At 38.7% G+C, this 23213-nt stretch overlaps 1 protein-coding gene across 2 annotated transcripts in view; it reads left to right on the top strand.

Moving 5' to 3' along the window:
- The first annotated feature begins 6486 nt into the window (after positions 1-6486).
- Positions 6487-23213, top strand: part of LOC111869152 (protein BCL9 homolog) — a 76577-nt gene continuing 59850 nt past the window's right edge. For both annotated transcript variants that reach the window (XM_023860408.2, XM_023860407.2), the window contains exons 1-4: positions 6487-6880; positions 7204-7593; positions 14345-14443; positions 21618-21883. In XM_023860408.2, coding sequence (XP_023716176.1) covers positions 7239-7593; positions 14345-14443; positions 21618-21883 — 720 coding nt within the window. In that variant the 5' untranslated portion in view covers positions 6487-6880; positions 7204-7238. The remainder of the gene's footprint in view (positions 6881-7203; positions 7594-14344; positions 14444-21617; positions 21884-23213) is intronic.

The raw sequence follows: 23213 nt of genomic DNA, 5'->3' as shown, positions 1-23213 counted from the left end.
TTGTATTGATTATCTTGGTTGTAAAAGTTAGCATTCAATTTAAGTTGCTATTCCTTGTCAGCATCACTGTGCCATTGCTGTTAAGTACCTCTTCCATGATATTATCTCTAAAACATGGTGTGGTTAAGTTATTGTAGTTCTACTTATAGAATCAGGTTTGTGCATGGAGGTCATTTAAGAGCCTTCCACAGATTGTATGGCCATCTCAGTGGAAGGGTGACAAGCTCCTTGCATGAACTCTTTTTGCACATGTTTGTACCTACAGCATTATTATGGGCTTCTAGGCCAACGAATCAGAAAGAACTCGCAGTTCGCAGCAGATGACAGAAGTGGTCCATTTTATATATGCATTATGTACATCTCCATAACATTATGAAAAAGTTGAACAGTTCTGTCCAGTGTGACTGGTTAAGATATTTTTTTCTCGTATTTCAATTATTCATGCCCTTACATGTTTCGGTCTTCAGAGACCATCTTCAGAGGGACACCTTTACATCAATAGAGTTAGAAGCCACTATTACAGTACATAAATGATATAATGATACAAATTCCGTCCCAAGTGCAAACAATATATTATGTGTCCTTGATCTTGTTCACCCACACTACATGTTTCGGCCACAGACAGCCATCATCAGGTGTATAACACTCACGTCGCTGTCACACTGCACTCAGCCCAAAATTTAACATTTAAAACACTTTTCTTGTTATTATCAACATCTACTTCGTTGATATATGTCTGGATGTAGCTCACTTTATACACGTTAATTCTGACGTACCTATAGTAGCACTATAAAATCTTTAGTTCTAATTTTAAAATCCTTTAAAATTTTTTTCTCCAAATTCCAAATTTAAAATTGTTAGGGTTACTCGCCCTATGTCTAAAGTGCTGTAGCGGCTAGTTCTTGTTCCCACACTGTATAGGTGTTATCCTGTGTAGTCTTCCTATGTGCGTGCCGCTGTTATTCTTTACTACGTGTGTTTATCGTATAGAGTGCAACAGGATGCTTAAATATAATATTGATTACAGTACATGTTTGCATTCTGCCACTGAAGTTCCATTTCTGAAATAGAGTAAACTTGAAACGTAAATAATGTATATTAGCATCCTGTTCCAGGTGTTTTTTTATTTTTTTTTAATGTCCACGGGCATGATAGGCAACAGGCATATCAAAAAAGACGATACATGTGGCACAGGAGGAGGAACTATTTTGACTTCATTTAAAAACACTGTAAATCTGAAAACACTGATCACAGTAGCTTGGAAGACAAGCAGGTCTCCCGCAATTTCAATACACATGAGGATGGCTGATTAAGCTGAAACATGTAGTGCAGTGATGAATTTTAAATCTTGATATTGTTGCATGGTGGACAGTAAACAACTAAGAATAAATTGAAGCTTGAAGTCTGAAACACTGAACTACAGTCTCCTGTATAATGTGTCTTAAGAAATTTTCATTGGGAATTTTTAAGCCTGGCATTATGTTTCATCCAAGTTCGCTTAAATGAGCATGTGGCATTTTGATTTTTTTTTTTTTTTCAGTAATGCCCCTGTGTGTTTAAATTTATTTATGACTATATGAATAGTTGTGTAACACTGTCATCCTGGGAGTTGTGCTGGAAGGCATGGTATTGTGTGTGATCACAGGTTTCAGCATGTAGCCCTCTCATGCCATTTTGATACAATAAGTAATGGGGCAGATTGGACATCACTACAGTGATAGAGGCATGCAACATAAAAGTCACTTCATGGTAGCTATTCAGAGATTTATTTGAGTGATATTAAAGAGCAATTGCTGTGTACTGGCTAATGGTGTGTCAGATATGTTAGGAGTCAAAATGTATGTTGTGTGAGTTGATGTGAGTAGTGTATGTCCCCCTCACTGGATTTGTTGCAAGATTTTCAACAGGCCGTCAGATAACCTCATATGTATATGTTGAAGTAAAATTTTCTTTATGAATTCAGCCTTGTTTGCGACTGCCACTAGATGTGAGATCTAGTGAGGTAAATAATATGTCTTTACTAACAAAAAGTAAGTTAGAAGGCATCAGTGATGAATGAGGGTAGTGATTGTTATTTCTATAGTTGTTATAATCTTTGTATTTGTAGTAATTCTTTTTTCAGTGTCACCAGGACTTTCCAAAATGTGGATACAGAATCATTATTTAAGAATGACCAAGTGGAAATGCTAATGATATTTGCATGTCTGTCTGTCTGGCTGCAGTTTTGATATGACGAACCTTTATACAATGAGAACTGCTCACTCTGAAGTGAAATATGCTGTGTATTGTTTTAACAGCAATATGTTTGTGTGGAGAACATTTGCGAAATCATGGCAGTATGCCTCTAGCTTAGCATAGTGTATGGGCAAATGACTGTGATGTATAGATATGACATATAACACATAAAGCTCATATAATTTTCCTCTAATCTTGTGGTGAAGGCAGGACAGCTGCCTGTACTTGTGCCAAGGGATCATTAGATTGCTCAGAAAACATCTTCCACATTGGCGCTCCTGTGACTTTGTGGTTTACCACTGCTTGTCATATTAGGCTGCAAACAACCTGTTTCTTGCAGATGACATTTTAGTGAAATTGATGTCCTGCAATTTGCGTGCCTCCATTGCAGATAACTTTCAACATATAGTAGCTGCACTGTTTCACTGTTTCTCCATGCAGTAATTATCATATGTTAATTTGTAGAATGAATACTCCTCATTCTGTGCCATTCTTTGATATTGTTACATGTATGAGTGACTACAGATGGAGTTTGGATTGGTGATTCAGTTTATCAAAGACTTTAGCACACGACTCGTGTCTACACTTTACAGTTCACTGCTACACACACGCTAGTGTTCTGAGTCTGTTACGATCTCCACAAGTCATTGCCTGGTAACAGCTTTCAACAACAGACTCTCCCGTTACTCTGGGTTCCTAAAATATCCCCATGCCTCAGCTACCAGCTTCTAACAGCAGCAGCTCATAAGGACTGAGCCACAGCAGTCCTCTGACTGCTCACCAACCACCAACTAACTTCATGCCAGTGTGCTCAGCTGCATTGTACTCACTAAATGAACTTCGTTGGTTGAGTCATATAGCCTTGGAGCGCGGAGCCACAGAGTACACTTCTTGCAACATCTCTTCTGTTGTATGATTATCACCCTGGTTTTAATGTGTTCCTCTGTTGTGTGTGTATGGGCCATTACGTAGCACTGGGTCTACTTGCTACAATATATAATGCATCTACCATGGTGATCACCGAAACTCTAGAACTTTAGAAGTCTGTAGACTGAGTGACTGCTTTGCTAGTTTTATGGTTATGCCTCTCTCCAATGAAGCAGTTGTGTCTATATATTTATATGAACATTTCTGCTTGTCTGTAATTGTAGAACACAATGCTTATATGAAACATATGTAAGTAAGATTTCTCTCTCTCTCTTTGTCCCCCCCCCCCTGCGCACACTCTCACGCAGTGTGAAAATTCGCACACAGGCTCTCCAGGGTGTCATTAATTGTTTAAAAAACAAGTCAGAATCATTCATTTTCAATTTATTCTTAGACCAAAATACGTTGATATAAGACGTGTCCATCAATATTATTATTGAAATACATTAACAATTATGGAATAAACTTATTAGAAATATAGCTTGTTCTATACATCTGCTTACCAGTAGCTAATATTATGGAATTCTTCAATGAGATAATCTTATATTGAGTAATACAAACCCTTAATAAGTTTGGTGTTACCAATTTGTTTTATGTTGTTAGGCAATTTTTATGGAAGATACAACCTGCTACTGATGGTTTATTGTTACAAAGTTCCAAAGTATGTACATTCTTATGATAGTCATTATACATACATATGTGTTTATTTACAGCACATTTGCATGTTTCTTGAATGTATAGTGAGTATACTGTTCTTTAGTTGCCTAAATCTGCCTCTACATGATTCCAGTGTTAACGCTGCCATATATCTTAACAGCCCTTTTTTGGAGGGTAAATATTTGTCTAGTTAGTGCCTTTGCACTAAGGATCAAGCAGCTCAAAAAGAAATAGAAAATATAAGCAAACAAAGAAGTGACTCCCCCCATTCCAAAATAATTGTTATTGTCAACTAAGTAGACATTAAACTTCTCAAAGAACATAAAACTAGTCTGTATCCCAAACAGAAGAAACAAACCAATGAGGATAAAAGAATAATCTCTGTTCACACAAAAAGAAAAACAGGTAAAAACAAAACAAAAGCAAGAAAATAAACAAGAATTGCTGCAGTAGAAGACAAGGTTAGGATACATATACATTTGGACTATTTGTGTAATGGTACATAATTGGGAATTAAGAAATTTACACTTTTGTGTGTGCGTGCGTGCGCGCGCGCGTGTGTGTGTGTGTGTGTGTGTGTGAAAGTAGTGTCATGTTCTGAAACCATGCAGTAGTGAGTAAACATTTGACATTTGAAACTAGCAAGTTTGCTCATAGAATCTCATACAGTGAAACCTGGCTGTGTTGGCCACTTGTGTTTCCACACAGATGCTGTCAGCTTGCAGAAAATGGTGTTAACATTTCGTATTTTTGTGGCCATAGGAACTACATACTCGGCTGTTAGCTTGGTGACTAAAGTGTCTATTGTGTCGCATTTTGTGAAACATTTCAGTACAAGAATATTAAAGAGATTCATCTCTGTTCCATGATTGTTGTTTCCTTTTGCTGCTGTAGTTCTCCCAAGCCTTTAGAATCAGTCTACTTTGAGTAATTTTTCGCTGTTATCTGTGAAACCCAAAACTACTCTTTTATGCTCAGTGTTTAGTCATTTTCATTTTGAGTTTGTTGTATGTTTTATTCAGTTCAAAGACACATATTTACTACTACATAAGAAGGTGCATAGACACCTGTGGAAAGAATGGTCTAATATGACTACAGACACAAGAGTGTAGCATGTTAATAGATTTTGTTTTGTTTTTATGTCAATTTAGATTGAAATTCATTATTTGTCATTAAGAAAACTTTGTCTCTGAGGTCAAATTGTATCAACTTTTGAAGATATACATAATTAAATAGAGGTAGTGAATTGGGAAAGAAGTTAGGTGAGGATATAATGGGCTATTTGAAGGTAATTTTTCATTTCGTGCATCCTGTTGTGTTATTATATATGACTCTTTATTAAGTCCGTCACAACACAACAATGCAGTGTTCAAGGCTAAGTTAGCTTTGCTACATGTTTCAGCTATTCATAGCCATCATCAGGCAAATACATGATCATCATGTTTACACACTAGTGAACTGCAATTGCATACAGTTTGCAATCTGTATTCCCTACAGAATGGACATAAATACATCGTACGATGAAGCACTGACCAAACAATTAATGTTAAAACTATACTTCACAGGCCTCCAAACAGTTTACCATATAAAAGTCTTGAACAGCCCTGTCCAACGCGGCGCCCATGGTATATTTTTCTGGCGCCCTCCGTAACCACATATAATTGAGCCGATTTTTAATATTAATTCATATTGTAAGACAAGAGACATTTTTGAACGTCTGAGTACTGTTAAATAGTTTTGAAATATTTTATTATTATTATTATTATTAGTAGTAGTAGTAGTAGTAGTAGTAGTAGTAGTGTGGTGGCGCCCGCACCTCCATAGGCATCAGTGAATTGTGCCCGAGTACATAAGAACGTTGGGCAGTACTGGTCTAGAATATACCATGTCCACAGGAAAACAGAAGATTGCAATGACTGACTTCATGATATAGATTATCACTTGAATAGTTTTAACCTTATTTTACAAAATAACTCTTGTTTTATAATAAGTTTATATTTCATTATAATTTTTATACCATGTGTTTTATAATATGATAATTGTCAAGTATCCAGACTTACTACGCAATTGCAGTTCACTAGTGTGTAAACATGATGATCGTGTATTTGCCTGATGGTGGCTATGAATAGCTGAAACATGTAGCAAAGCTAGCTTAGCCTTGAACACTGTATTGTTGTGTTGTGACAGACTTAATAAAGAGTTGTATATTTGAAGGTACTCTCTTTTATATGGCGGGAACAAGAGAGGAAATTCATAAATCATCGTTTTCAAGGTAACTAGTCTCAAAATTTGACTCAAACAAGGGATTTATGAAAGAATTTCAGGCATTTCAAGAGTTGTGTCTTCTGAGATATAATACTGTATAGTCCATTGAAGTCAACTGATCATTTGGAGGAACATGTCACCTCCATTTCAGTGTCAAACAATAAACCAAGCAAGAAACCAGCATGAAGCTATCTGTCTGATTCCTGTTAGTTTCTTTTTTGTCTTATTCTTGACCCAAAATGGCATGTTCTGCCAAAACGTCAGTTAACGTTCAGTGGACTACAGGGAGTTATGTCCCAGAAGATAGAACTGTTCATCACCACCCCTGGGAAAACCTCAAGTCCTACAATTCCAGGCATTTGCTCGGTAAAAGTAGAATGTTCTTCAGACCTTTATAATCAATGTAGCTAATGAAAAAAATAATCAGCTTTATTTTAAATTTATATTGTGACATGAATTTGAATACTAAAATGAGAAGACTCGTCAGAGCTCAAATTTAAATGAAGGACCTTTGATTTTGTATGCTTTTGTCTTCTGTAACCCATTAAAGAATAATTACAGTGATGTATTCAGGAATTTTAGAAATCCAAGAGGCTGATCCCATGACTTGGTGAAATTTCACAATATGTTTTGTAAATAATTTTAAAGAGTAACTTATTAAATGTGTATTGTGGCCTTTTGGGTCATGATATTTTGTAGTCATGTGGGTGGGTACCACTGCTTTGGAAGAACACGCTTCCTTCTGTTTCAGGGTATCCACCTACCAGACTACATGGATTCATAAGAAAACACCACAGTATGTATTTTGATATATGTCTTATTAAATTTATGTCATAGTTCTTGAGAAATTGAAGTCTTGGATATGGACAAATAATTTGTCATATTTTTATTTTACCGGTATCAAATTGAATTTACCAGAAATATGTTAGTGTATCACCTGAGAGATGCTATTTGATCTCCATATTGTGAGACATAAATTTATTGAAACCAGTAAGTGGTTCCTTATTAGTTACATGAAAGACCATAAATGTTATTAACAAGTGAATGGATTCAGACTTAAATAATTAGAACTTTACTGGCTAAATTGTAATCATACCTTATATTGCTTTTCTGTTTTAGGTTAATGTTTTCTTTTTATATTGCACAACTGTAGCATGATTAAAGAAAGTAAAGATAAACAACGGGAGAAGAATGGCAGTAATGCATCTGTTAAGACTGAGCTTCCTAGCTCACAGGGGCAGAGTTCAGAAACTGCAGTGAAAGAAGAGCCAGGGACAGAGTCCCATGTGAATAGTGGGGAGGAAGGGGACACTAGTTGCAAAAAGAATGGAATACGGGTGAGTGGTGGAAATAGTGCTACAGGGAGCAGCTCAAGTTGTGGTCATGCTGACATAAAGCCCAGCCTCATTGGTTCAACGAATACTGGGACAGTGACCATGGGTCCTGTTCGATCATCTTCAGCTACTCATATAACAAGTGACCTCTGCTTGGTGGATGGTGCACAAGAAGGTGAGTTCTTGATATATTAACTAACCATGGTGTATGGAAGGTATTTAAAATCCCTCTGTGGAACTTTTTGCAGAACCCAAAATATTTTTCTTCCCATATATGCTGGTCATGAGCATGATAATTTAATTACATAAATAGGAAGGATCATTTTGACAATAGCACTTACGCTTTTGACTATGTCAGCTCTGTACAGAGTATATATGAAACAACAATTGTTCGAAAGCTGACATACTCTGAAAATGACTGTTTTTCATATTTATAGTTGCGAATCAAATTAGAAGTTTCGTACAGGACATCCAAAGTTACTTTAATAGTATATTGTCACATTTATTACTGTCTGTAGATGGGGTTTGGATTTATTGACCGCTTCAATACACGACTCATGACTGCACATAATTATAGCACTATCACTAATCTCCACACTTTAAAAATTACTAGAATGCATGCTGAGCCTTCTCAAACTGCTTTTACTAGTTGTTTCCCAGTAATGGATCTTAACAATGAAGATTCTTCAGTTTCTGTGCTCATTTCATTACAGTCCAACAAATAACCCACAATTACACTTAACTAACTCCCAGGCTGACAGCCATCTCACACCAACTTCCTAGTCTTTGCTTCACAGACTCCCTTATAACTGACTTCTAAACTTGTCTATCACATCTCAGCACGGACCATGTAGAAAACATAGTTTCCAGCAGTTCCTCTATTGTTATGTTTGAACCTGTTTGTTCTTCGGTCACCACCTAGTAACAGCCCTACATGCTACAATATGTACTTCTTTTTTCTTCACTCTTTTAATGAAAAAGAATATATCTTCATTCAGAATTCAGACATATCCCTACAAATTTATACCTGTTGCTGTACATAATTTTGTCATCATTTCCTAAAGTAATGCAGTTTTAAGACAGTGCAAGAAAAATATGTTTTCATTGCCTAATAAATGAAGTTAAATGACACAGTGAAAGATGATTATTTCTTGATGTGGACTGAAGTTGAACATTGCAATGTATGATAATGGAAATATCAAGGCAGCAGGGTTAAACAGTGTCATAATATCATTGATATTGTAATGGATTTGGTCAGTGTGTTACCAGGCAACAGCACTATAAACATGGTCCAACACGTCACAGTAGATAAGGCTGTTTTTTCTGTGTCATCCACACCATGCACACTGCTTGTAATGAGCCAATGAACTTGCAGTCTGACACCTAACATGCGTTTTCTGTGGGGTCTGTACCATGCAACAGTAGAGGGGCTGTGTTTTCTGTGCACGCTTGGTGCCAAGAGTCTCAGTCTGTTTCCACTAGTCTTCACTATCCTTTTTCTGTCAACAGATTTATAATACAGGAACTATAAAACTCTCACTAAATTACACATTTCCAGTATCACTGTATTACAGCATGCATAAAGTATTCAATTCAAACGTTAAGTCTTCACAGGCTGACTTCTAATTTTTCTTCAACTACAAACTTCCTGTATCTGTTTTCTACCGAGAACTGAACTGAATTCCCATTCTCTTAATGCCCCGCTCTTTGAGAATGGTTTCCTTATATAGATGCGGCTCAGACACGCATCACTAAAAACACGTCTCGTGTATGTATAACACAGTCCGTCAATAATGCAACAAATTGTTCCTTTTTCTTCCACTTACACTTTTAACACGATATATTTTGGTCCTAGATGGCCATCTTCAGGTGTCTTAATATATTAAAACTGCTACAGTGCATTAATGTGCGCTTATATATTAAAACCCCTGAAAATGGCCATCTTAGGCCTAAACATGTAAAAAGTAAGTAAAGGTATGCCAGTAACAGGCTGTGGAGGCCCATAAGGTTGTGAGATATTGAGGTTCCCACATTTTCTAGACAATCAGCTCATAGATGGCGGCAAGGTTGTCAGCCTTATGCACCAGCCGTGCTTTACCCCCCAAAATATTCCAAGAATATTCCTGGTACTCATTTCTGTTAGAGGCTGAGTCGACCCCAGGGCCATAGTGTGGTTTGAAGGATTAGGTCAATTGAAAAAACTCGAATGGCCGCATGGGACTTGAACCCATGACTTTCTGGCTTGTAGTATAGTGCCTCAACCAACTATGCTACTCCGTGTCCCCAGGCCGAAACATGCTGTTTTAAAAAAAGTGTAATTGGCAGAAAAAGGAACAGTTTGTTGCATTACTGCATTAATATGGCTGCAACAGGATGCTCAAATACAGAATTACATGTCTCGTGGTTGCTATCCTGTATCGTGTGACATTATAATGCATGCGCAGGCTGCACAGACACAAAGAAAACACTGCTACAATACTGTGTGCAGCCATAAGGCATGCACAAGCAGCGCGTACACAGAAAACATTGTTCCATATTATTGGCCTTGTGTGTGTTCACATTGCTCCCTCCTTAAGGTTGTTCATCCCAAATAGCCTACAAGTATGTTACTGTTCCTTCCTTTCTGACATCTCTGGTTGTGACATCTCACATTTCTTCAAGTTGCTCAGTTTTCCCCTCAGTGTTGTTCATTCTCCGACTGCTAGCATTGCTCCTGCCTGCGAGCAGCTGACTGCTAAGGTGCCAGTAGATCCAAGTGTGTCACCTTCATCCAAAGACTTTTTCTTTCTCTCTTCCAGTGGCGGGGGCAAGACTATCCCAAGTGGCCAGTGGTTCTACATTACTGGCTCCTGCTCTGTGTGCAATTTCTTTTTCCATTTCAGAGGAGGTCGACCTCTCCACAACTTCCTGTTCCTTAATTCGTGCTCTGGAGGGGGCTGACCTCTCTGCAAAGTCCAGTTTTTCGTTTTCCACATCCACTATTTTTTTTTCACCATTTTCAATCTGGTAATCTCATTTAGAGTCTTCTTGAGTGTTCCTCCGCTTCCCAGATATGATCACTGGCCTGAGCTCCTCCCTCTGATGCCAATCATGGTTGTTGTCTTCTTCCTCATGTACTGTGGTTAAAGGTTCCTTACAGTTAGGGTCTTTGGACCCTCTCCGTCTACCCAAGTGTTCTGCAGAAGGTATGTTTCCATCTTCCTTATTAAGCTCTTTGGTGACGTAGTTGTGAGGTGTCCCCCCCCTCATTCCTTCCAGTCCGACCCCAGTGTGTGTGGCTGGTCCTTCGATCTCCTTTCCCTGGTAGACCTCAGGTGTGCAGTTCGTGCCCTTGGCTGCGAAATTGTGTTTTGGCTAAACTATTTGTTCAGAAATTATGTCTCGGCCATAAGCATGAGGTCTGGGAATTGAGTCCTCGCGAATCATAGTAGAAGGTTATGGCTCGTCGCAAGGTAAAACTGTTTTGGTTTGTATTATACTTACGTAAGTATTGTAAAAGAAGATAGCGTTGCGTGTGTGACCATTCTGTTAATGTCCTTTATCTTTTTGAGGAGTTCATAGTCATTATTTTGTTTGTATTTTGTATTATTTATGCCTGTGGCCTATCTCATATTATTTTACAATATATATATATATATATGTATTTTGTTACCAACTTGTGTTGAGCCTGTGCCCTGCTAATACGGTTATTTCACCATAGCCTGGCTTGTTTACGACTCCATTTGATTCTGGTCCGAAACTCGCCCTCCCCCTAATTAACCAGGCTTGTTCCACGGTTTTCTTTTCCTGAAGTCCCTGTGTCAACTTGGGAAGTCTGCGGCCACCACGTTAGCAAGCAAGTTGTTTCCTGTGACCGGACGGCTCACTCAGACATAGTGGCTGTCTGCTGCCTAGGTCATTTATTTGCTTGCTGTCTTAGGCCTCAGTCCCTTATGTCATTGTTGCATTCTGGGCCCTTCCAACGTCTCTGTCCTTTCCAGGTTTCTTGTACCACATTGACCTGGTTGAACCCTTGCGCCGTCCCAATGCTGCATGGCGGGTCTTCCTCCTGCTGGCAGCATCCAACTTCCTCTGGGATCCACAATTTCTTTGGGTAAGTTCCTTTGTCTTCCTGCGTTGTCCTGTAGCTAGATGCCGGCCCCTGTGCTGCTTCTTCATTGTTTCCGAAGTTTTCACTGCAGCCTCTTCGATTACAACCTCATGATTTTCTACTTCAGATTCCATGTCCACTAAGGTTGGCTCCTAGCATTCCAGACATGCCTCCATCGTTCTTTGGCAGGCAATCCTCTCTTCTTGGCATGCCCTCAGGGAGTGAAATGCGGCCTCTTCATTAGGAATGTCCTCCCGTTTCACTGTGGCCTCCTTTCCTCCTGGATTGGGCTCCACCTTCTGTCGATTGGCCTCCCTCACCTCTTGGCACACCAGTCTCTTTTTGACCATCCTTCATGTCCGCTATCCAGGCATCCATGTTCTCTTGATGTTCCATTTCAGGTTCCATTCTCGTCTGATTGGCGTCTGTCTTGTTGTGAATGGTTTCCAACCTCTCCATCACTTCTCTGTTGGCTTTCCATTGAGCCTTCCTTGTATCTTGGTCGGCTTCCCACTTGTCCATCATCTTCCTGTCATAGGCTTTTCTTTCGGTCTCCCTTCTGTCCCTCATTTCATTAAAGGCTTTCATATGTGCCTTCAGTTTTTCTTGGTCAGCATCTGTGTTTTCTTGCATGGTTTTCATATTGGTTGGCTTTTGTTTCTTCTTGGTTAGCATTCATTTTGGCCGGCATTTCCATTATCTATTTCGTCTCCATAATGTGATATAACTACACGATGCTATCTTAAATTCAGTAATTCAGCCAATCCAACCACTTCTGACACCAGTTGTCACATGATTTAGTGACTATAGATGGGGATCAGATTGATAATTATATTTATTGACCACTTACAAGTTGTAACTACAACTAAGTATATCACTGTTACTAATTTTCACCCTACAGATCACTCCATGCTAATCTGCTCAGTGTGTATCCACTACTATTCATTATCTATTTCCTGGCATTGGGTTTATAACATGAACTATAAAAGTCTCACCAAATCAATTCCAATATTACACTACTACAGCACACACATAAAGTCTTCAATTCACACGTTAAGTCTTCACAGGTGACTTCTAATTCTTCTTTAACTGTGAAGTTACCATGGCTATCTCCTACCGAGAACTGAAATGAATTCCCATTCTCTTTACGCTCTGTTCCGATAAACTGGTTTCCTTATATAGACTCAGCTCGGACATGCATCACAGAAAACACGTCACATGATTGCTACCCTGTGTTGAGAGACATCACCATGCATGTGCAAGTTGCATGGACACAAAGAAAACTCTGCTTCAGTATTGTTGTGTGATGACATCGAGCATGTGTATCTGCATGGGCATAGAGAAAACACAGGTCCATTATTGTTGGCTGTGTGTGTCTGTTGTGGGCATTGCCTAGCAATAGATTTACAAGTCACAATATATATAAGATTTCTTCTGTGGCCAAATGAAAAAATGTGTCACATAATTCTTACATGCATTGCATGCCCGATACATTCATTTCTTTAAAGTGTTTTGTACATCTCACTGCCTGATTCAACTACTCTTTTGATATTTTATTTCCTAAACGATGCTGCGAGTAGCCCAGACTTCAAGGATATACCATCTAAAGGAAGGATGGTTTTGTGAATAACTGTAAATGATATGGGAGGAGTGGTGATGGTCTAACAGTCTGAGGTTCTGCTCAAGTATTTGCCAGGAGGAACTGAAAATAACAGTGAAATATATTAATTTCTATAGCCAGTCTTTGGACCAAGATTTGAACTCAGACCTTGCCCAGTACAAAAGTGGAGTGCTGTACACCCAGCTGTGATAGACTATTAGAACACTTTAATAGATGCTTGAGTATGCTGTTTTCCAGTTATTGTTTTTTCAATATTATTTAAGCATCCTGTTACACTCTACACAGTATATGACAACAAACTCCGTCCTAAGTGCAACAGTTTATTGTAGTTCTTTCGTCTTGCTTTCTTCTACACTACATGTTTCAGCCATGTTTCATCATCAGGTGTATACTCTCACGTAGCTGCTACACGGCATGTAGTTTAAAATTTAAAAAACACTAGTCTTCCCAATTGTTCATTTCGCTATTGTTAACAGGTTTCGATATATCAGAATCTTCCCCGCTGATATCTGTCTGATTTGTACAATATCTTTGTTAACCTACACACGTCAATTTGATTTTCATAAACTGGCACTTTTAANAATCTTCAATTCCATTTTTAAAAATTTCTTTAAAATTTTTTAAAATTTTAAAATTTAAAATTCTCAGGGTTACCAACCCTATGTCTATAGTGCTGCAGCGACTACTTCTTGTTTTCAGCACTGTTCAGGTATGTTTCTGTGTAGGCTTCCTGTGTGCGTGCCGCTTCTTATCTTTAATATGTGTAGGTTAACAAAGATTTTGTACATATCTGACGGATATCAGCAGGGAAGTTTCCGATATATCGAAACCTGTTAGTAACGGCAAAATGAACAATTGGAAAGACTGGTGTTTTTTAAATTTTAAACTACATGCCGTGTAGCAGCTACGTGAGAGTATGCACCTGATGATGGCCGTTTGCAGCAGAAACATGTAGTGTAGAAGAAAGCAAGACAAAAGGACTACAATAAATTGTTGCACTTAGGACGGAGTTTATTGTCATATATATTAGTTTTTTCATTAAAAGTGTTGTGTTGAAATGAAGTAATTTCTGCATAGTTTAGTGAAATGTCCTGAGTTTGTAATCACTATTAAGAGCATGTAATAAATAATTGATCACTTTCATTCGTGTTATGAGAAAACTTATTGGGGTGGCAGGTTGAGAATTGATACAGTTAATTTATTTTATGTTTTTAGGAACAAAACCTGAGGAGAGCAGTTCCCAAGACAAACCTACATCATGCAATACAGTTAAGACTGAAATTAATGGCAGTACCAATCATGAATTCAGTAATGGTGAGTACTCTTACAAATTGGCTTTCATTGTAGAGGTTAATTTATTCTTCTTTCTTCGTATACTTATATAAGAAGAAGAAGTGGAATGACCATAGTATTTCTTTTTCATGGTCTACTACCTGTGAGAATGTTGCTCAGCAGAGATGTGTCATTTCAGGTCATGGAAAGATCACATTTTCTTTTCATAACCATATACTTATTGAGCCGCTCAGTACAAGCAAGTAAAGAGATTACAGCTATCCCTGTAACAGGCTGCAAAGGTTCATAGGGTTATGAGACGTCGGGGCTTCCACATTGTTTAAATAATTGGCTCAAAGATGGTGGTGAGGTTGTGAGCCTTACACACTTTCTGCTCTTAACAACACCCAGAATATTACTGGCACTCAGTACAGCTTCATAACGGTCTAGGTTGCAGATGCACGTGTGCATGTTCAGAGGCTGGTTTCAGTAGTGAAAATGGCAACCATGCTTGGTGTGCTACTGAAGAGCAGTTTTTTGTGGGCCAAAGGACTCTGTGGAAAAGATATTCATAAAGAAATGTTTCTGGTTTAAAGTGGGAAGTGTTTATCATGTAAAGTGGCTGAACCTTGGTGACAAATGTTTCACTTGTGATGAAGAGGTTGAAAGGGGGACACATAAGTGGCTGAGACAATAGTCAAAAGACTTCTGTACTATGGGTTTTGATGCACTGGTGGAGTGATGGGACAAGTGTATCAGTGTTGGTGGAGGATATGTCGAGAACTGAATGTTTTTCCAGGTTCAAATATCAGTGTTTTACATTTTGTATCCATTTGTGACCTATTTACTGACTCTCCCTCATATGTCCGTCTAATTTTTGTGTTGAAGTCTTTAAACCAGGGGCCTCAAACACATGGCCTGCTAATTCATTTTATGCAGCCCTTCCATTGATCTTGTTCTTGTTATACACTTCAGACAGTAAATGCTGCCATGGAGTTGAGCATTTCCCGTTGTTTTCTCCTGGAGAACAATAAGCTAAAGTGGTCCTCACATGGTCATCATTCAGTGACAGTGTTAACACCAAGAAACTATTTTACAGTGGTGAAAGACAATATTTGAAAAGCTGCAGGTACTTTATGATCACTGCTGGCCACAAATTTAATTAAAAGTAGTAGTCCTGTCATAAATTTCCCATTTAGAACTATTTATATTGTGTGTAAAATTTAGCAGAGTACAAATTTACTATGGGTCATTCCATGTGAAGTCATCCAGAGAGGTCGCTCACCATTTTTAAAAAAGTTAATGTTTTGTACACTTATTTCTACATACTTTCACACTTCAAAAATATTTTTAAAAAAATTGTAATTCGCTCGGTTCTCCCGGTACAACCGTTTTTATAATGCGAAAAAACGCGTTTTCGGCTCAAATGGAGGTTTGCGTTATCTTCTATATCTCGATAACTATTGAAGCTAGAGACTCAAATGAAAAACCAATTTGTTTCTCATGATATGGACTACAAATTATGTCATTACAAGTTTTTACTCAACTCAGTTCCTCTAGGTGTAATTAAACTTGAAACTTACATATCGATTTTGGGAAGAACGCTATTTTTCACCTTCAGAAACCAATGGGAAGGGGATAGTATCAGATCTGTGGTTTCTACCCTTTGTTGTTACTTACATGAGGATTATAATCACGTAGTTTTGAACTCTGTACCTATTGTCCACAATTTTCCAGGAGCTTCCAAACTTTGCTCTGGGCCCAAAATCGGCCATTTTTAGCATCTCATATCTCCGGTGGGGAAGCCCCAAGAAGTTTGAAACGCATAGCAAATAATGTCCTATTCTAGAGTAACAGGGAGTTAAAATTACAACTTTGATATTCAACTAATAGGGAAGTCTTTATAATGCGAAAAAACGCATTTTCGGCTGAAATTGAGGTTTGCGTTATCTCCAATATCTCGATAACTATTGAAGCTAGAGACTCCAATAAGAAACCAATTTGTTCCTCATATGGACTATAACGCAAACCGCCATTTCAGCCAAAAACGCTTTTTTCGCATTATAAAAACAGCTGTACTGGGTGAACCGAGCAGATTACAGTTTTTTTTAAATATTTTTGAAGTGTGAAAATATGTAGAAATAAGTATACAAAATATTAATTTTTTTAAAAATGGTGAGTGAACTCTCTGGATGACTTCACATGGCATGACCCCTATGTAAGGTGTAAAGATTTCACAATGGTGACTGTGAAGAATGCCATCTTCTGGGATGTGCGCTGTGTAGATCTCATGTGAACTGATGTTTTGGTGGAACGTATTGCCTCCAGCTTCATCTTCTTTTCTGTACAAGGTGTTTTACAAAACATTGCTGACCGGAGTTGTAGCCTGTGTTTTTGGAGGCTATATTGTATTTGGGTGACTGTAACCATTGTACCCAGTCGTGTTACATTTTTCTCTTCTGTAACTAAATCTGGCTATTGAGTAGAGTCTGTGTGTGCTGTGGTTTTTTATTTTATGCTGTGTATCAGAAAGTAAGAAGAGGAAATTAGGAGATGAGGGCCATGTTTTTAAAGAAAAGTGGAAAATATGTACCTTCTTAGAGTACTGTGTGAAAATATTGTTTGCCTCATTTGCAATAAGTGGGCAAGTATGCCAAAAGAATACAATCTGCACCATCATTACAAAGATATTTTTGGTGCCCTGGAAGTGAAGTGAAGAGAAGACAAATTACAGAATCTTAAATCTGATCTGCAGTGGTAATGGAATATATTTCCCATTGCTACTAAATCAAATGCAAGATGAGTTCGTGGAAATGCTGCTGTTTGTCGAATTATGGCAAAGAAAATAAAACCATTCACAGTTGATGAGTATGGAATGAATGTATACTGAATGCAGCAGAAATAATTTGTCCTAAACACCATCAACTTTTTAAGGCCCTCAGTCTTTCTGGAAACACAGTGACTGATCGTGTGAATTACTTGGCAGAAGATATACAGTGTCAGCTTAAAAAAAATGCATCAAGATTTTGTGACATAATCTATTGTAATTGATGAGAGTACAGATGTTACACATGTTGTGCAGCTTGATGTTTTTGTTAGGTATGTCAAAGAGGACTTCCAGTTTGTGGTGGAACTTTCAGTTCTGGTCCCTATGAAAGGAACAGAGGTGTTGATTATTATTTTTTTTTTTTTTGGAATTGGCGACCATTTTTCGCAAATATGAATTGTTTTTTGGGGGAAAATGGAAGGGTTTATTAGTGGCAGGGCTGGGGCTATGATTGACAAAAGTAATGGCATTGCACCAGAATTGTAAAGGAAAAAGTAAAGACTTTGAGGGAATCACTTCTTTCTTTAGTCTCCACTGTGTTCTTCATCAAGAAGCATTGTGTGCAGAAAGTTTGAAGATGACTCATGTAATGGATACTGTTGTCAAAACTGCAAATTTTGCTTGTGCATGTGCCCTTAACCATTGTACATTTGTAGTATTATTGGGGGACTGAACAGTTTCAGTTCCATGCCATGCCTTGCCCTGTATGAATAAGGAAACTCCAGACATCTTGTGATAGAGTCATAGAGTTTGAATGATTTTACAAGGGTCATACTGAAAGTCATGAGCAACAGTTTTTTGTAAAGTAACATGCTTTATTATTGACAAACCAAATACACCACCTCAATCTACAGACCTTTCTTTATTTTTCCACATAATCGCCACTTCTTTGTACACATTTCTCACACCGTTCTGGGAGTTTGAAAATTCCCCTTCTGTAAAATTCCATTCCAGCCATCCGAAGACACTGACACAGTGCTTTCTGAATTGCCTCCCTTGTCTCAAAACGTCCACGCAGCTGATCCTTCACAAATCCAAAAAGATGGTAGTCGGAGGGTGCCAGATCAGGGCTATAGGAGGGGTGTGGTAGAACTTCCCACCCCATCTTTGCAATTGCTTCCAATGTGAGGTTAGGGGCGTGGGGGTGATCGTTGTCATGCAGGATAATGATGTTTCATTCCAGACGTTTATCGCACAATGCACGATGGAGCTTGTGCAGCGTCTCGACATAACGAGCAGCATTGATGGTTTGCCCAGGTTCCAGGAATTCGGCCAGAATAAACCCCTCTGCATCCCAGAAGATTGTGCCCATCACCTTCGCAGCTGATGGCACCGTCTTTGCCCTCTTTTTTTATGGAGAATGCAAGTGGTGCCATTCGATACTCTGCCGTTTCGTTTCAGGCTCGAAATAGTGAAACCAGCTTTCATCACCTGTCACAATACAGAGCAAAACTCGATCAAAACGAAGATAGCACACACACACATACCCAGCAGGCCCAGCAGTATAACACACTCAGTCACAGGAGCAAGACACAACACAAAGCACAATACACACACGAAAGTAGGAAGAATACTCCGATAGAAGAAGATAGGTGTGACTCGCGTATTGAGATACGACATAAGGATGACAAATCCTGAACAGTTTTAATATTTTTAATATTTAAAATTTATCAATATATATGACGAATATATATTTTAGTTATTTTAGTATAAAGACAACGGCATGCAATGAAGTAGTTTGACGTACATCGAAAAGCACCTGAAGATGGCACTTTTGTGCTGAAACATGTAGTGCAAGAGAGAAGAGTAAGGTGAATAAATGTATGCACTGTAAGATGGTTAGAATAAATCATGAGCAAAAATTCATTGCCTTCCTGTCATTATCTCTGCAGCAGTTCTGAGGTGATGGCTTTTCGCTGACCTTTGTGGTCTTCGGTCAATAACCGCGGGACCCAGAGAGCACAAACTTTCCTATAGCCCAAGCTTTCAGTCATCTGCTGTACTGCACTGTGCCCTATTCCAAGTTTTCAGACTATTGTGTCCACAGTCACACGTCTGTCGTCTTGAATGATCTCATCCACTCTTTCCTTGTTGTGTTGAGTTGAGTCTGTTCGAGGACGACCGCTCCGAGGCTCATCTTCGATGCTGGTGTTTCCATCTTTAAAATGTTTCACCCATCTTCGAACACTACTTGCACCCATGCACACACTTCCATAAGCATGCTGAAATCTCTGGTGAATTTCTGCAGCAGGGATTTCCTCTTTCACAAGAAATTCAATGACAGCACACTGGCGAAACGACATATTGTTGTCAGCCATTTTGTTAGGAGTGATACTGGTCACGTGATGCAAGCTATTGATGTCACAAGACACCCAGGGTTAACACAACAGCTGGTTCCACCTACCACCATACTCTCTTTTGTCTGCTGTTCCCAGGTTGCATGCAAAAAAAAGTTGCTCGTGACTTTCAGTACGACCTACGTATATTAAACTTTGCAGCCTTTAGCAATATTTAGTGCAACAAACTAGTGACTAGACATGGAGTTTGGATCAATAATTGCAACTATTGGATAACTCATAACTACAAATGATTATAACAGTCTCATTAATTTACACATTCTATGAATCACTACAGCTACAGCAAATACAGTAGTTTCTGATTATCATTCTGATGTCACTAGGCACTACTAGGCAGCAGCTTTTAATAGTGGAGATTCTGTAAGTCTAACCACGAATTACAGTTTCTCACTTTCAACTCACAACTGACTGACCCTGTTTGTCTAGTAAATTGCTGCTGACCCTTGCCAGCACATTCCTCCTTGGTTGTGAGTCCTGCGGGACTTATTACCATATATTACTATGGCATGACACTGGGAGTCATGCAGCAGACTGAATGACTGACTAGGTCTTGAGCCTTGGATAAATTGCTGCTGGCCCCACCAGCACAGTTATTATTGTTTGTGAGTCCCTTGGGATTCAACGACCATATTTTATTGTCTCAGAACTCTGGGACTGGCTGACTGCTACTGCTGGTCCTCATATAGTCTTGATGGGACTCAACGACCATATTTTATTGTCTCAGAACTGTGGGACTGGCCGACTGCTACTGCTGGTCCTCATATAGTATTGACATGGACTGCATAGAAAACCACATCCTCTGTTGTTGCATCAGCATGTGTTATCACGGGAACATGTTTACAGTGCTGCTGCCTAGCAATAACCACTTCTACTCATTCCACTATTCTGGTTTTCAGCCGTCATGTTACAGTGCGTTCTAGTTCAGCTGGCACAGATTTTGAGATTCAGACGCTGAATAACTGAGTAAATTCTGAATAATTTTGGAGGGTCTTTGAATTAATTATTTACTGTTTTCAGAAAAGTGGATGATATTTTGTGTTAGTGCCACTCTTTTTAGTTGTTGAGTTTCTGAAAAAATGGAGTGAACGGTAGATGGTTCTTTGAATAGTATGACTAAAGTTCTGGCTTTTGTACTATCCCCAAGAGTGTAAACATAGCTGAAACAACATATATTTTATCCATTGTGACATTTTTCTCTACCTAATTCTAGAGAACATATAAAAGGACCAGTAGTTTTCCAATTTTTTTGCTGTGGATATTTGTTGTTTTCATATACTGTTAGCTGCATATTCGTTGTTTCGGAAATGTTTCCCAATATATCCAGTTGGATGTGTCAGACTGTGGACTGTGGATATCAGAAAATGGTTCTAAGGCTGCAAGTAATGTTCAGATACCTGGCTATATAACTTCATTGGCACTCCTCCCACTCCAAGCCTTGTTCATCAGTATATTATCTGGTTCCTTTCTTGTTGCCATCATTTACATTGGCATTGTTGCTAGCTATGTGTGTTCCAGGAGTAACCACTTGGTGGGAATCATGATCAAAGTTACTGTCATCACACAGACTACACCCCCCAAGTTATCGTCTAATACTTTATTTACACCTTCACTAATTTCAAACTCTGTAAGTGTATAGCTGGTTGAAGGCCTGTTGATAATGACTGGTAGTAGACCTGAGTCATCAGTTGCTCTATAACTGATGTCACTGGTACATAAATAAAGAGTTAATTTATCTCATAGCTTATTGCAAACCCCTCTCGATAGACAATTTTGTTCCTTATCTAGAGGGCAGAGAAATTAGCTTCCAATAAAACATATGATGTATGTGACTGCAAGTATGGGTGTTTAAGTACCTAGTATGTGGCATATGTGAAACCATGATGAAGGGTTAATAAAGTTAGATCCTCCCTCACAGTACATTACTTTACAGTTCATAATCTGCAGTCGCCTACAAATATACCCGTTATGTTCAGACCCCAACATAGGTTTATAAAAGCTCTTTGTGAAAGTTTGTGTTTGTGTCTTCTTGCAGCTGATCCATGTAGTGAAGGAAATGTATCACTGGGCATATCACTCTCCAGTTCAGGTCCTCCACCTAACGGAGTACAGCCTCTTCCTAGTAATGTCATCAATAAGCAGCCCGGTACCATGGAAGCACAATATATGCAGCAACAGAGTCAGATCTTCGTGTTTTCAACTACACTTGCCAACAAGTCTGCGGAAGCTGTACTGCAGGGCCAGTTCCCATCCATCATTGCTTACCACTGTGCTCAGCCAGGAACAAAAAAGTATTTAGAGGTTTGTACATTTGATGCTTCATAGTTATCTTTATATGTGATTATGCTGCACTGTAATGTGAGTACATAGAACAAAATTGTGGTCATATAAGCTTCATTTGAACATCTCACTCATTCAGTTCACCAAACAGTCTGTTCAGTTATACAAATATGATGTGAAAATATGCAGTATGGTCACATAAAATAAATGTTTTTATCAAACAGTATCACCACTTATGTTTTTGTTATTGTAGTTTCTGTTAATCATAATTGTTGCAACATTCCAGCTTCGCATTACTCTCTGTTGCTTTTTCCTTCAAGGTTCAGTAAGTATGAATCTTTCAGTGATACACATTTTGTGTATTCTAACCGTAAGTCTAAAGTTGCTTGTCATATGTGTTGTATTTACTCTATATCATGTAAAGCTAGACATTCTGCTGACACAACTGTTGTGAATATGCACTGAAAACAAAATGTTTCCAGAACATTTAATATTTATCAGCAAGTGAAAAAGTGAGAGTAAAGTCACATGACTTTGTGGTCAGTAGCAGTGATTCTGTAACACAACAGGATGCAGAGTAAAGGGAATTATTTTAGTTTGACTGTTGTAGTGTGTACGATGTTTTATGTTGAAGGAGGAGGACGCAGGATTGTTTTTGCACATGCCTGGGCCACATCACAGAGTAATATAGCTTTCACAGCTCTTATTTGCATAACTGGAGTTACTAAGAAAATGGCATTCAACATTATTACATTCTTAACCTTTGGTTGTCCATGTGTTTTGACATACGACCTTAGCAGGCCCATTTTAATTTAATTTCAGAATTCTTTTAACCTTTAAGAGCCGAGCAACACCATATGGCGTCATGAAAATAAAGTCAAGGGGACGAATGATGCCATATGTCGTCGCGCATTCCATGCGTGCGGCCGGCTTTTTAAAATCTAATTTTAAGTTATAAATTCTTCTTCTACTTACATGATTTTTGGTCACCAGCTTTATAAGTTGTCTCTCTTCGCACCTCCGTCGTCTAACGGAAGTTGGCTTCGTGTGGAAATCTTGGAAACATCTGGAAATCCAGGGTCGGACGTCGCGCTTCACTCACTTTGTCTAGACGGTTCTTCGTTTCCCATGCGAAAAGCACACACGACACCTCAATTGCGAAGTAGAGGAAGTCGGCCAGTGATGTGGTTTGGCCTCCTATAATCGAGATATCTCCGATAAAACGGCGGGTTCGACCCCTGGGCCATTGATGGCGAGGTGGACCCCTTCCAGCATGTTCCGCACAAGAGCGAGACGAAATTCTCTGTGTGACAACAGGATGTAACTGTTCAGATCCAGGAGATGGAAAATT

Source organism: Cryptotermes secundus, unplaced genomic scaffold (genome assembly GCF_002891405.2).
Source record: "Cryptotermes secundus unplaced genomic scaffold, Csec_1.0 scaffold821, whole genome shotgun sequence".
NCBI lineage: Eukaryota > Metazoa > Arthropoda > Insecta > Blattodea > Kalotermitidae > Cryptotermes > Cryptotermes secundus.
The sequence above is the reverse complement of the archived record's forward strand: the minus strand, read 5'-3'. Positions and strand labels throughout refer to the sequence as shown.